This window comes from Lissotriton helveticus, chromosome 3_1 (genome assembly GCF_964261635.1).
Source record: "Lissotriton helveticus chromosome 3_1, aLisHel1.1, whole genome shotgun sequence".
Lineage (NCBI taxonomy): Eukaryota > Metazoa > Chordata > Amphibia > Caudata > Salamandridae > Lissotriton > Lissotriton helveticus.
The window spans coordinates 1,564,228,635-1,564,242,906 of NC_136061.1; the positions used below are offsets into that span (position 1 = coordinate 1,564,228,635).

The 14,272-nt window shown below is 43.4% G+C and overlaps 1 protein-coding gene across 1 annotated transcript in view; it reads right to left on the bottom strand.

Moving 5' to 3' along the window:
• Positions 1-14,272, bottom strand: part of POU2AF2 (POU class 2 homeobox associating factor 2) — a 113,113-nt gene that overhangs the window by 92,958 nt on the left and 5,883 nt on the right. Inside the window, exon 3 of the mRNA XM_078683408.1 lies at positions 12,472-12,617. Within this exon, the coding sequence (XP_078539534.1) occupies positions 12,472-12,617 (146 nt within the window). The remainder of the gene's footprint in view (positions 1-12,471; positions 12,618-14,272) is intronic.

Genomic DNA, 14,272 nt, shown 5'->3' on the forward strand with positions numbered 1-14,272 from the left:
ATCTCAGATTACTCGTCCTTCTCCTGTTAAACCTGTGGTAGTAAAGAACACTCCCTGGACTAAATTAGCATTTGACATTGCTGGACCGTTGGGCCTCATTGGTAGTTCCCCAAAGTATGCTCTTGTCTTAATTGACTAATTGTCCAAATGGCCAGAAGTCAGATTTGTCGACAATGCTAACTCTTTTTCGGTTTTCAATTCTTTGAAAGATATTTTTCTTAGGGAAGGTTTCCGGGAGGAGTTAGTATCTGATAACAGCACACAACTTGTCTCTTCCGAGATTGAGAAATTCCTCAAGGATGCTGGTATAAAACATATCCTTACGTCCCTTTATCACCCTCGCAGCAACGGTTTGGTTGAGCACTTCAACAGTGTTATTAAGGAGCACTTACAATTGGCCTTAATTAATGGGTTGCATTGTCGGCGGGCTGTCAGTGACATGTTGTGGGCAGTAAGGACCATTCCCCATGTTTCCACTGGAGTTGCTCCATTTACTTTATTGCCTGGAAGGGTGGCTGGTTCTAAACTGAACGAGGAGTGGATGTCCAGGAGAGTTGTGGATGTCAAGAATTTGTCAGATGTGACTGATGTCAGGGTTGCCGTCCAAGCCAAGTACGACACTAGGCCCCCCTTTCACAGTTCGCTCATGGTCAAAGTGGGAGATTGGATCAGAATCAAAAAGCCTGGATTTCTTCGCAATGGGGAGTCTCGGTTTTCTTCTCCCAAGAAAGTGTCTGTTGTAAGAGATCATGATGTTGTGTTGGAGGACGGGAGGGTTTGGAATAAGAGTACCATTTCCATTGTGCCAAGACCATGCTTGATTGTGTCAACAAGAAATTAGGTATTCATTCCCCTCCAGTTGTTGTACCTACCAAAGCTCATGGGAAGGGGATTGAAGTTTGTTCCTGTCAAATTTCAAGATAATAAAATGTTGTAATTTGTTTTCCTTCAGTTGTTGCTCTTTCTGTTTTTTTTATTTTCTTCTCTTCTTGTTTTTTCCTTATCTTTCCCTTTCTCTTTATCTCTGTTTTCTTATTGTTAATTATGAAGGAATGGGGGTGTGTTGGGATCTCTCTTATACTCGTGCTGGTTGTAGGGTTCTACTTTAGATTCCCGTAAGGTTCTACCTTGTATTCCTGCATGGCTTGTAGATTCTTGGGCTGCAGTTGCTGCCGAGATCTGGAGGACGTTGTAGACAATAAACACAACTCTTACTCACTGCGTTGTGTCGTCTTTTCACTTATGTGTTGCACTCCTTTAATTGTCAGATGTCTGTGAAGTTTGCATCCAGTATGTGGAAGAGAGAAGGTAAATCTGTTTTAATAGACTGTTGACACCTCTTAATCTCCCAAACGGGAAGCACCACACAAGCCACAACTAGCTTCAATGGAGCAGGATCCTGTGAAACTGACAATCGCAGGCAGAGCCTTAAGTTGAATTCCAATGATATTTAGTTTTCCTCAATGTTACAGCTTAATTGGGTCATTTTGATGCTTTTGGGTGTCCTGGTAGCCAATAAGGTCAACAGAGGCTAAGGTATCTGCCACCCTGGTGGAAAACTTCCTTCAGATTTAGAGATCCCTGCCATGCACATATGGATTTCTATGGACTTTGCCAAGCAGGTGCCTTGTTTGTTGTGTATGCTCAGCAACATTTTTTTTTGTTTTTTTTGTTTTCAAAACAAAATTATGAAAGTGAAAGTTTGTTTTCGGGAAACATAAAAAACACTAGATATGGTGCACAGAGTTATCTTCCTGCACATCAGGTCATTGTTTAACTTGCCTGCCAGGGACCAGCCCTAAAAATGGCATGGTGACCACCAATATGACCTGGCAGCCCAGCGGTAATCAGACAGCCATGTATAAATAAGATTTATGCCGGTGGAACCAGCTGATACTCTGCTGATATAAACCTGGTGCCGCCCCTACCGCTAAATAGGGTGCAGGAATGGCGGACCCCTGGGACATCCTCACGTGCTCAAAGAACACAATTTGTCACTCAGTTTTCTCAAATATCCATTGAATACCCTATAAACCCACTCTAAAGTTGCATATTGTGTACCAGGTTTTGGTTGGGTGGATTAACATGTGCCATTTTTTGCATAGTAGTGCGTGACTCGAAAAAAGACAATAGCAATCAAAAAACCACAATGCTATTCATCTTCAAAAAACCTGAACTTATTCTGTGATTTCTGTCTCTAAATTTCAGATACGGAATCCACCCTTAGTGCCACTCTTATTTTTCGCTGTCATTACTGGAGCCATGACCCGCTATAAACAATCCTGCTGGCCACTTCCCTGCTCTGTCCGTTACTACCTTGTTTGCTATACACTCAAGGTCAACGAACCACTTGCTCAATAAAAGAACAAAAAACAGGAACTATAGAATGATGCTGGCGTGAAACGAGGAATGAACTCTTGCCAAGTGGACCGAATGAATCAATTTGAGGTATAGGCAAAGGCATAAAGGGGAATCAAGGGGTAGAAATGCTGCACTTCAGCCATTCAACTGTTGATCTGAACGACGTCTGCATTTAGTACTTCCTAGCTATAGTAGCTTGTCAGTCGTACCTTATTAGTCACGGTTTAGTACCACTTTCTTTTATATGTTTTCAGTGCATTTCTTAAGGTTTATTTGTTGTACCTTCCTGTGTAAGGCATCAGCTTTAAAATAACTTTCATTTTAGATCTTCCCATTGCGCCTTCTTTCGTTTTTGTATGTAGGCCTCAATCGCCATCTTTGGAACATTCACTTTTTAACTTTTCTGACTTGAAAACATTTTCTCTATAAGATGTGATTGCTTACACCTCCCACCCATGCCTTCCCCGGGGACATCCAGGAGTGAATCTCTTGGAGCAGTGATTCTCCCATCCTTAGACAGGTTTACACCCTTGCCAACAGGCTAAGAGACACCGTCAATAGGACGTTGCCCGTTCTGATTCACATGCTCCTAATCTGAGACTGGCAATGGTGTTATGCCTTTTTGGTGTCTTTCTAAATGGTACCAACCTACGTGGGCAATATTGTGCTACAAGATGCAAAGACATCAATTGCCCATAGAGTCCGCACTAATGCAATGTATTCCCCTTGTTGACATGGACAATTAACTATATATATATATATATATATATATGTGTGTGTGTGTGTGTGTATATCTTTTTGCATACACCGAACTCAGACGAATTGCCTTGGGGGTGTTGTTTGTCTTCAACAAAAACCCTCACACTTGCTCTTTCTATAGATTTTGTCCTTTACAAATTTCCTTGACTTCACCGCAAGTCCTTATACATACAAATGCTGGTGACAAAAGGATGACTGGATGTTCTTTTCATGTGGCTGCTTTGAATATCATGTGCTGCGATGGGCTTTGGGATTGGTGATCAGTGGGGGGCAGGTACTCCTCCAGACGCTGATTCAACACTGGGAGCCCAATTGATGAAGGGCTTAAGCTGAACTAATAAACTGGGTGCTGTTTATAGTCATGTCTGACTTGAGCCTCGCCCTGTGCTGTAACTTTCTTTTAAGAACCTATTGTCCTACCTGGCTCAGCAAATTTGATACTGTTTGTCCTGTTGATGCGCTGGTCTTTGTCACTTACGGCAGGCAAACAAAGAGGGAAGCCAACCCAATGTGCTATTGTGTTGACGGGCCATAAATAGCGTGCACCTGCACAGCTTGGAGACCAAAATATTGCCTTGCTGCCTCTGCTGAATACTTCAACTTAGGTTTGTTTTTGGTGAAATTGGCGGAGTCATTCCACAGGCTTCAAAACATCTTGTTTTTTGTCACTAAACAGAGGGCCTGATTAGAATATAGTGTACAGAGTGCTCCATTGCAAATGTGATGTAGTAGCCTTTCCAGATAACTCCCACTTAGGAAATTTGTTTGTGAAAAACAAAAGCTTTGGAAAAGTTTGGTGAACAGCCATCAAAACCAAAGGTGGCCATCCACCAATTTTTTTGTACATTGTGAGTGCTAAAGAGACAGTGATTCCTTTCAATGTAGATAGATGACTGATAGGTCAGTGGTCATTTCTAAATTTGGCAGGCATAGTCCATCAAATGTTGGAGATAATGTCCTTCACCTCCCTGACAAGACGGGGAACCATCAACCAACTTTAAGTCAGGCCCAAAGTCTGCTTTGATACACTATTAAAAATTTAGCAACCGACCCATTGTGTCCACTGGGAGATTTATAAGTTAGAGGCAAGAACAGCACATATTAAAATGATGTCTACTGGAAATGATAAAATAATTCAAATCAAATGGATTTCAATGGATCCTCTGAAAATCAAGACTCTTAAAATACGGAAGCATTCCGTTTTGGTTCTGTAGTTTTGAAAAGGGAGGACCTCCACCACTGACCCTTCCGTAACCCTCTTCTTTATCTTTTCTGCTGAAAACTTTTTTTAGGATTTTTGCATACAATTGTGTTATTCCCAATAAAACCTAAGTAATATCTCATATAGTCCAATAGCTTTTTCCCTACACAAAAACACTTTTCACTCATCTTCTCAAGTGGCCGACCAATTCTTGCACTCAAGTAAATAATACAAAATTCCCATTTTGCTGAAGGTTTTAGGTTTATTTTAATTCAAGCTCGAAACTAATACATAGCGAATGGAACTTTGGGTCTGCCCCCTTCAACGATTAGCTTTGTTGCCAGTGTCCATCACAGGGATCAGTCTACGGGGCAGGCATTTGATTTATGGCATGACAGGAAGTGTGAGTGAAAACAATGTATCTGTTTCCTGTTTGAGTTTGCATTGACCTGGTAATGGGTGTGGAGAGACATAATAGAACACCTTGCTCTTGCCTGCACTAGAGGAAAAAAAGACACAACAAGGGCCACTCCGTGCAGCCATGAGATCTCTGGGTGCTGGGGAAGATCTGCCACTTACTATCCGGTGGCTGACAAATGTGTGAAATCTTTATTCATAGTTTACCATCTTCACGTTCATCGCAATCTATATCACTCTCTTCTATCCTCCCCACCTTGTGTGCTCTGTTCCTTGCAAGCAGGTGCCTCCCTGGGTAGGTCAAACATGCAAACACTGTGGCAACTGACTCATCGCCAGGGTCAGTGGGATTATACCACAGAAAGGAAAACATTATGCACAGGGTTGAGTAATTTATGTAGTAAGAAAAGGCAAATTATGCATCATAATGGTTGCACATTTTGAAGCAGTACTTCACTCTTTTGTCATTTTTACATGTTAATATTATGTGGGCAAGGCAGATTGCACCACTTCAACCACTGCTCTACCCTGGTGCGTTGTTTGGTGCTGGGGACAAGATATGGTTGGTTTAAAAACCTCCGGTGAAGGAAAAAAACACCAGCAACTAGGCACAAACAGACTCTGTGATTAGCAAGAAAAGAGGCTAGTGAACAGTTCCCACTTCCTTCAGGTAGTATATGATCCCTGTCACAGTCTGACACAAATAAACATACAAAAATTGAATTTTATGCTACATAAGTAGGATGAGTATTATTATAGTTATCAGGGCCTAGAGACCAGACAAATGCTACTGTGTGCTACATTAGTGTTATTATTCCTACAATCATCATCACAGCACTTCTAGCATCACAAACCCAAATCCTGGTTTCTAGCATAGCATATTGTAATCATTAGTAATTTGTGGCATTGCCTGTGAAAGCACGTACTGGCTGCGGCACACTCAGTCAGCAGAGGAATTGCTGCACGCCAATTCCCCCCCAACCCCCCCCCCCCCCCCAAAAAATAGCTGTGCCCAAGGATAGAGAAACCGATTCCATGGACTGCCTGAGCGGGATAGATGAGAGCCCCGCACTTTTGACAGGTGATGAAAAACTTAGTTGCACGGCTGATATATTTACAATACAATTCTCGGAAAACCAGCGTGACACTCGCACTATCGATTTATACTTTTGATACCTTTTCTCAATACAAAATACCCGTTCCCCTACTAAAGGATGAAGGGGCAGATTTATGTTAACTGGCGCATCCCCAGGGATGCGCCAGTTAATGTGCGCCACAGTGCGCCACAGCTCCGCCACCCATGGTGCGCCGCATTTATAATGCGGCGCACCATGGGGCAAAAACGGCACAGATGCGCGACGCATCTGTGCCGTAAAGGTGGCGCATTGCTGGAGTTGCGTCGCAAGCGTGACGCAGCTCCAGCATGGCTCGGGGGTGCCCCATCTTAACAATGCTGCGTCAAGACCTACGCCTGCTTCAAGCAGGCGCAGGCTTTTGACGCAGCATTGGCCTGAAAGTGACTGAGTGAAATCTTATAGATTTCACTCAGCCACTTTTGCGATGCGCACCTGCCCCGGAACGCCCACCCTGCGCCGGAACGCCCACAAGCGGCGCAGGGCTTTACAACGTGACGCATCTGCCTAGATGCGTCACGTTGTAAATCATTCGTAGGGATGCGCCACGTTTACGCCGCTTTGCGTGACGCAACAGCGGCGTAAACGTGGCGCAAGGGCCTCATAAATCTGCCCCGAAGTACTTTTTAAGTCACTGCATACTGCTTTCCCTGATAAGTATTCGCATTTTGGACACTGCTGACAGCCACCTCATTTAAAATGCAGCAGAACCTTTAAAGCTCAGTGGAGATGAGACGAACACCTCCATTTGTGGTTTTAAGCAGCTACTCAAAGAATCCAGACTCAGATCACTTCTAACTAAAGCCAGAGCCGGACTGGCCGTAGCGGGCACCGGGCAATCCCCCGGTGCGTGGCACGGGTGGGGGCCGGATTTCGGCCCCTGGGGGTCGATTTTGTTACAGGGCCGTTTTTGCGGCCCTGTAACAAAATCGCCTGAAACCCGGCCCTGGCAAAGATCTCGGCGGCACCCACAGCCGCCCGGGGGGAGAGGGAGCGGGTCGGCCGACCACTTTGCCAGGGCTGGTTTTGGTTCCCAGTCCGGCCCTGACTAAAGCATGATGAATTTGGATGAGAACTGCTGATTTAAACCTTCCTTCTTCAGATTTGCATAAAACGACATGGCGTTTGAGTTAGGCGGTGCTGGTGCGTCGTGACTCGTGCGTGTGTGCAGGGCGTGGAATTTTTTAAAAGGTTACGCACGCTGCGGCAGATGCCGCAGCCCCACAGTACCAAATGCTGGCCAATCAGTGGCAAATTGGTATGCATTTATTGTAGGCGCTGTCTTTTATCTTAAAATATACACCCATAACTGCTGTTCGAAGCAGGTGTGCTGCCTTCCAGTCACAGGCCTTAATTATGCCGGGAAACTCCTTTTCCTAAGTTACAACATCTTGATTCTTTTGACATTCGACAATGCTAATGCAAACAATTAAGCCCCAGTGTTAACAATACAAATATTTGCAGTTTAATGTACCGAACACATGCCATACTACGAGTCTCTCCTAACTCCACTGATCATGGAATTCCAAGTGCACGGCAGCACAAAAAATTATGTTAAATCTATGCATTCGGTGAAATCCGATCCGTCAGCCAAGGTCTCCTGCCCCCACCTCAGCTCCAAACATAAATGTTTGAAGCACGGCACTGCCTCAGCAGCACTCTTCACCAGGGACTCGGGAGAAAGAGTAGGAATGCTGCAGTCATTTCCTGTCATGCAGTGGTTGATGTGAGTTGGCACTCAGCTGTAGACCCGGCTCTAATAAATAAGTGCTGGTGCTAAGCACCGGCACAAATTAAGCACTGGGGGTTTTACCACATTAATATCAGTTTAACACATAAATACTGCAATCAGGAGCTGAAAGGTGACATGCCTGTGCATGCCAAAAGGCCTACCACTGTGCGGCAACATGTACTGCAGCGTTTTTCGTAAATTGTGATCCGTTTTTACGAGAAACTACTTTTGTCATTAAAATTGTTCAGACGAGTATTATATGCCAAGTGCAGCAATGCCATAATTATGCTTAAAAGAAAACGTCATAGCCACAAAATCATGTATTCCGGGCTTTGTTCACAGCAACAGCAGCACACGCCTGGGCGCTGGACATACATACTGAGAGAGTGATACCTGTGTATTAGAAATAGAGAATGATGGAAGTTTGGTATTGGATGAATGAAGAATTATGATCCTTTAGGAATGTGATTTGCAAAAGGAAATCCACATGGGGGATAGGATGAATAATATGATGTAATAAATGTTTTTCAGTATAGGTTATCAAATGTTTGTGTATATATATATATATATATAGAAAAATTGTGTGCAAACCTTTAATAGTTTTTTAAACAATGTTTACAATCGGGCCCATATAGGTACATAGGCATGCGGGGCAAAGTTGTTTTTTAAATAATGTGAACAAAATGTAGGGTGATATTGTGCCCTGGGGAACAGGAATTGTCATTGGTTGAATATGTAGCCATGTAATAGTGGCTTTGGTAAAAGAGAAACAAATCCTTCTATAATGATAATGAAAAGAGGACAATTAAAAATGGGTTTGTTAAAATGTAATGTGAAAACAATAATGAACACTGAATAGTTTTGTATAGTCATTGTATAATAACACAGCCTGAACAATTTCAAATAGCCGATGTGTAATTTTGTTTTTATCTTTTTTATTGTTTGTTTAGATAAAATTTGTTCAATCAAATTGTGGGTATTAAAGAGACAGAAAGAACATTTAGTCTTGATAAAGGTGGTGCACATTAAGTAACACACCGAAACGCGTCGCGCATCTGTTGCAAGTTAAATTCAAGGAACAATGTGCCAGAACGGATCTATTTAATTCTGGCGTTTGCTATTCCGATTCCTATGAATTGACATACCGATGATTGTATATTACATTACGGATTTCGAGTCTCTTTCTTGTTTTTTAGAACTGTATAATGTGCTTAAATACTGATGAAGTAATATTTCTGCTGTATTGTTTTTAATGTTTTTAATTGACATTTGATACTAATAAATACCCACACTGTGATTTTGAATTGTTCAGGTTTGTTCACAATTATAATTGAGGGGTGGTTTATATTTAGGATCTTTGAGTATACGTATGATACAAGTGACGAGTAAAGGGTGAGGTATGAATTTGTGAGTCCAGCATGTATGACTAGGATCTTGATTGTCTTACCCAAGGGATATTTTATTCTTTGACATATTTTGGTGCCCTGTCCCTTGGATAGCCGGGCCATTCCCTTTATTCCTACACTATAGTTATTTGAGACAGTAGGATCTGTGTTATTTTTTTTTAGAAGTGGCAGAATATTGGCCTGCTTCCAAACAGAGGGAATGATCCCAGCACTGGGTTAATAGCATCCACTCCCTTTATAAAGATAGACGGAGGACCAGGGTCAGATAGAGAGCCCGATCTGAGGTTTAAAATGGCAATTCTCGAATCCTCAAGTGGAATTGAGTAAATGGAGGAGAGCTCACAGTGGTCAACATTATAGGGATGGAGACAAGAGTCGGCAGGAGTCGTTGCTGCAAGGCTACTTTGGATTTCTGCAATTTTATCCATAATGAAGGAAGCTAGTTGTTCACACCATTTGGTCGAGGGAACTTGCGCTATGGAGACATGCTGCAGGAATGAAGAATTTTTTTACAATTTAAAAGATCTCAGTTAATTTGTTTTCTGCCTTGTTTAGAGTTGAAAGTGTTATGGTCAACTGTGTTGAGGGCATTTGAGAGGTCCAAAGGAAGTAGTGCAAAGACCCCATTCCAGTCTATTGTGTTTTTACAGTCGTCCCAGATGATGATGAGGACAGATCCTTTACCTCTTCCTGGGAAGAATCCTATTTGGAAGTTGGAAAGTATGGAGTTATCTTGAATGAATTGTGACATCTATGCGAATGCTGATCTTTCTGTCAGTTTGCCCATGGAAGGTCCATTTGTAATCAGTCTATGGTTGTTTGGGCCATGAGAGTCCAGGTTTGTTTTCTTTAATAATGGGCGTATGTCTGCTTTTTTACGTGTTCTGGAAAGATGCCTGCAGTTAAAGAATTATTGATGATTCTTCCTTCAGGTGTGGCAGCAGAGGTAGTTAAAAGAATGTTCTTGAAGATTTTTGGTGGACAAGCACCAGAGGACATCTGGCTGGCCTGCTTCCTTCACTTTGTGATAGTTGTTTGAAGGAATACAGAGTCTGGGTTAGCCTACCCTATATATATAATATATAATATAATAGCTAGTCCACCTATAGACATTGCTTTTTGGTGGAGATGTGGAAACGTGTTTTGTAGAAGAGTAAGAAGTAATCTTTGAACTTGTAGCAGGTGTGTTATTAGTGCTGGTATTAACGGTATGAGGATTTCAATACTGCTGTTTGTCTATATTGCAATTGTCGTCCAGCAGCCTTAGAAGGCATTTTGTTGGGTTGGCGTGTGCAGGTGGTGGAGATGGTGGTTGTGAGTGAGTTGGTGAGCTGTGTTGTTTTTGTAGAGTAGTTTAGGTGTGTAATTGACAAGGAGATGTAAGTTGTGAAAAGTGTTCTGCTGTCTATTTAGTTTGCCTTTTTTAGGGTGAAAGATGTATGGGTTGAGGGTGATGGTGATAGTGATGGTGAAGCATGTGTGTCATGTGTAAAGCCTCTAAATTGTGCAATGGATGAGAGGCGGGTGAATGAGAGTTGTTGTGTTGGGGTATTTGTGGTAGGTGTTGGTGAAGATAGAACATTTGGGAGTAAAGTTAGTTTAAGATCTGAGGTATTTCTGTAGTCATGAGGGTAGCAGTGGGTGTTTGTCTATATTTTGTGACAGAATTTAGTATGAAATTGTTTTTGGGGGAGATTTTGATCTGCTGATGTGTGTGTTATGTTTTGTTTTTGTGGAGTAGCGAGATGAGATAGGGATGTAGTGAATTTCTTTGAAGGATTTGGATGTAATGTACTGCTGGTAAGCGGAAGTTGAATGGTAAAGGTGATGTGATGTGCCTTGGAGAAGAGTGTATGTGGTATATGAGAGGGGATGGACCGGCCTTATGAGTTGTATTAGATTTTTTAGCACTAAGAGGTCATATGTGGGGTGGAGTAGAGTGTAGGAATTGTTTGGGTGCATGTTTGTGGTAAAAAGAGGAGGAGGGTGTTGTTGGCAGATCACATGAGAGAAGGTTGAATATAGGATTGGTGGTGATGGAGTGGGGTCTGTGAGAAATAGAGCGTAGAGCTGGTGTTTTGTATGAACAGGGAGTGTGTGTTTGAAGGGATTAATGTTATGTATAATGTGGGTTTGTGTTTTGTTGGTGATGTGTGGATTTGATAGTGGTATAGGACAGAGTGGTAGTTTGTATGAGAGTGAAGACGCCATTTGTGTGGCAGTTGGGGTGTAGGGGTGCATAGATGTGCTTTTTGGGGTTCTGTAGTGGTTTTTGAAGCATTGAAATGTGGATGGGGTTTGTTTGGAGTAAGAGAGTAGTGTGCATTTGATGAAAGTATGTCATAATGTTTGTGGCTGGGCTAAGGTGGTGACTGGTAAATGTAAAAAAGGGCAGCATCTCTCGCCCTAGGCCAGATTCGACCAAACCAGGCAAATGCCCTTGTCCTCTCTGTCCTTAGCCTCAATTCCAGGGCTGACACGCCCTGAGCCCTAGGGTTAAATAGCCCTAGGTCAGGAGACCTTCTGCCAATGGGAAGCCTAGCTCTAATCCTAACCAATCAGAACACCAGCCAAAACCTTAGAGCCAATGGGAGATCTGACCCAAACAACGAATCACACCCCTAGCCCTAGCAACCAATCAAACCCAAACCCTAAGCCCTAGGTCCAATAGGAACACTAGTACTAGGAACCAATCAGAACCTTAGCCCTATCAGCCAATCAGATCTCAAACCCTAAGTCCAAAATATCCCTAGTTATAGGAGCCAAGCAGTACCCTAGCACTAACCCTCAATCAGAACTCAAACCCTAAACTTTAAGCCCAATAGAAAACTTAGCCCTAGGAACCAATCAGAACCCTTGCCCTGTCTGCCAATCAGAATTCAAACCCTAAGCTCTAAGTCCAATAGTAACCCTAGACCTAGGAACCAACGAAAACAATAGCCCTGTCAGCTAATCAGAACTCAACCCCTAAGCCCTAGGTCTAATAGAAATTCTAACCCTAGTCAGAGCACAGATGCAACAACCAGTAAGAAACTTATATAAGGGGCTTGTAACCTTAACACAAACTGGTGAGCGGGTGGGAGGAGCAAGGAGGTGCTCCTGAAGTCAGAATCTCCTTGGATACAGATAGTCTCAATCCACACTTTGTAGTTCCTGTTCAACACTGCAGGTGAGGCCCACTCAGCAGTTATAGTTCGGTGCTACCTTTCTAAGAAAAATGTTGATCTGCTGCTGTTTTTTATAGGTGTAGTATTGGCAGGAGAGGTGTGGCACAGCGGCCAGAGCGGCTGACTCTGGATCGTGGGGCTCACAGTTTGACCCTGGCAGCAGCTCATCATCATGTGACTCTGGGAAATAGCTCACTTAATCCCCCCGAGAGCCCCCAGAACCTTGAAACCTTAAGGGGTGATATGATTTGTGTTCTCCAAATATGCAATATTATTTATTATAATAACCACTTACATTAAACCTGGAGCCCGGTGTCTGCCTGGATCGTTTCTCGGCCAGAAGATCTTTAACAGTATGCTTTACTCGAACCCCTTGGTAAATTCGTTTACTGTAGTCTGCAGGGACTGAACACAAGAAAAAGTATATCAGAAAACAGAGCACTTAAAAACAGCAAGCACATGAGAAAAACATATTAAAAGGATATTTTATGGAAGAAAACCCCAGTATACCATACATTTTTGCAAACATATCCAGAAAAACAAATATTGTCAGAAATTTCCCACACAATTTTTGGGGGAGGCGTCTTCAGCTTTCTTTTTCACAACTTATTGATGTGCAAGCTGTGTACACTTTGTGATTGTCCCCCGCTCAAATAAAAACATAACCATTCGATACCCAATCACGAGATGTAAGGGCAGGGGTTGGAATTCTATATAATAAATTTGTACGGGCCTAATTATGACCACCCAGATTTTTATTCGGAGCTGCCGGCTAAGATTGTGACATACTCGGGAGGAGAAATACTCTGGGGGGGGGCGATTTTAACATGACTAGACACCCACACATAGACAGATCAGATGGACCAATCCGCCGCCCGTCTGCTGCCTCCAGGGTTTTGGAGGCACAGATGTCCCACATGGACCTACGTGACATCTGGAGATATAGATACCCAGAGTGGGGAGGCTACACACACTACTCAGCACAATTCAACATCCACACAAGAATAGATTATTGGCTAGCCACACCTTATTTAACCTCCATCATTCAAAAATGCGAGATACTCCCCCGCACATACTCGGATCACTCACCGATCTTGATTTCAATGAACACGCCAGCGCGGAAGGTACCTCCATTTGCCTGGCGGTTCCCCCCCTACTCACTGTTAGACATCGCTTTTAAGGAGGAGCTGGCGACGACCATCGAGACGTTTTTTGACACAAATGAGGGCTTGGTGAAATCGGTGCAAAGTGTGTGGGAAGCATTCAAACTATATATTAGGGGGTCACAATGTTGTCCCCTAAGGTCGATTAGGGGCAGGCTGCAGACACTTGAATCTAAACTATGGGACTTGGAGAGTAGGCAATTACATGATTCTGATGGAGATCTAGCGAAAGAACTGGCTGCAACGTTGCGGGAATACCATGAGGAGGCGGACTCAGAGGTCAAACACCTAGGGAAATACGCCTCGCTAGGTCGTACGGTGAAAGCGAGCGCCCAGGGGCGGTATTGGCACAGATGGCACGGCGAGCCAGGAGAGAGGGGGGTTCCTGAAATGAGATGTGCTGTGACGCAGTAACTTCTCTCGGACACGCAGGTTGCTGACCACTTCAGGGAATATTACTCCGCTCTATATGCCTCAAGAGGTCCGACGTCCGAAGAAAGTATCCTAGATTACCTTACGCACATTGACATGCCTTGGTTATCTGACACTCATCGGGGATTCCTAGTTCGCCCGATAGAACGGGAAGAGATAGTATGGGCACTGACAGCCATGAAACCTGGAGGCGCGCCTGGAAGCGATGGTCTCACAGTGGCCTTTTATAAGGCCTAAAAAAAAAGCATAACCATCCCTAACATGAGTGTTTGTGTTAATTTGTGTTCGTTGCTACAGCTATTTGTGCTTTGCCCAACCGCGCCCCGTGCAGGTAAGAGCGGTGGGGCTTGGTGGGTGGGTGGGGGGGGAATTTCGATAGACGATGACGTGGGAAAATTACTTATTTATTTAATTTTCCCTTGTCATCATCCATAGAAATTCCCCTTCACCCGGCCCTACCCCCCCACCGGTGTTACCTGTTCAGGCCACAGCTAGCATTAC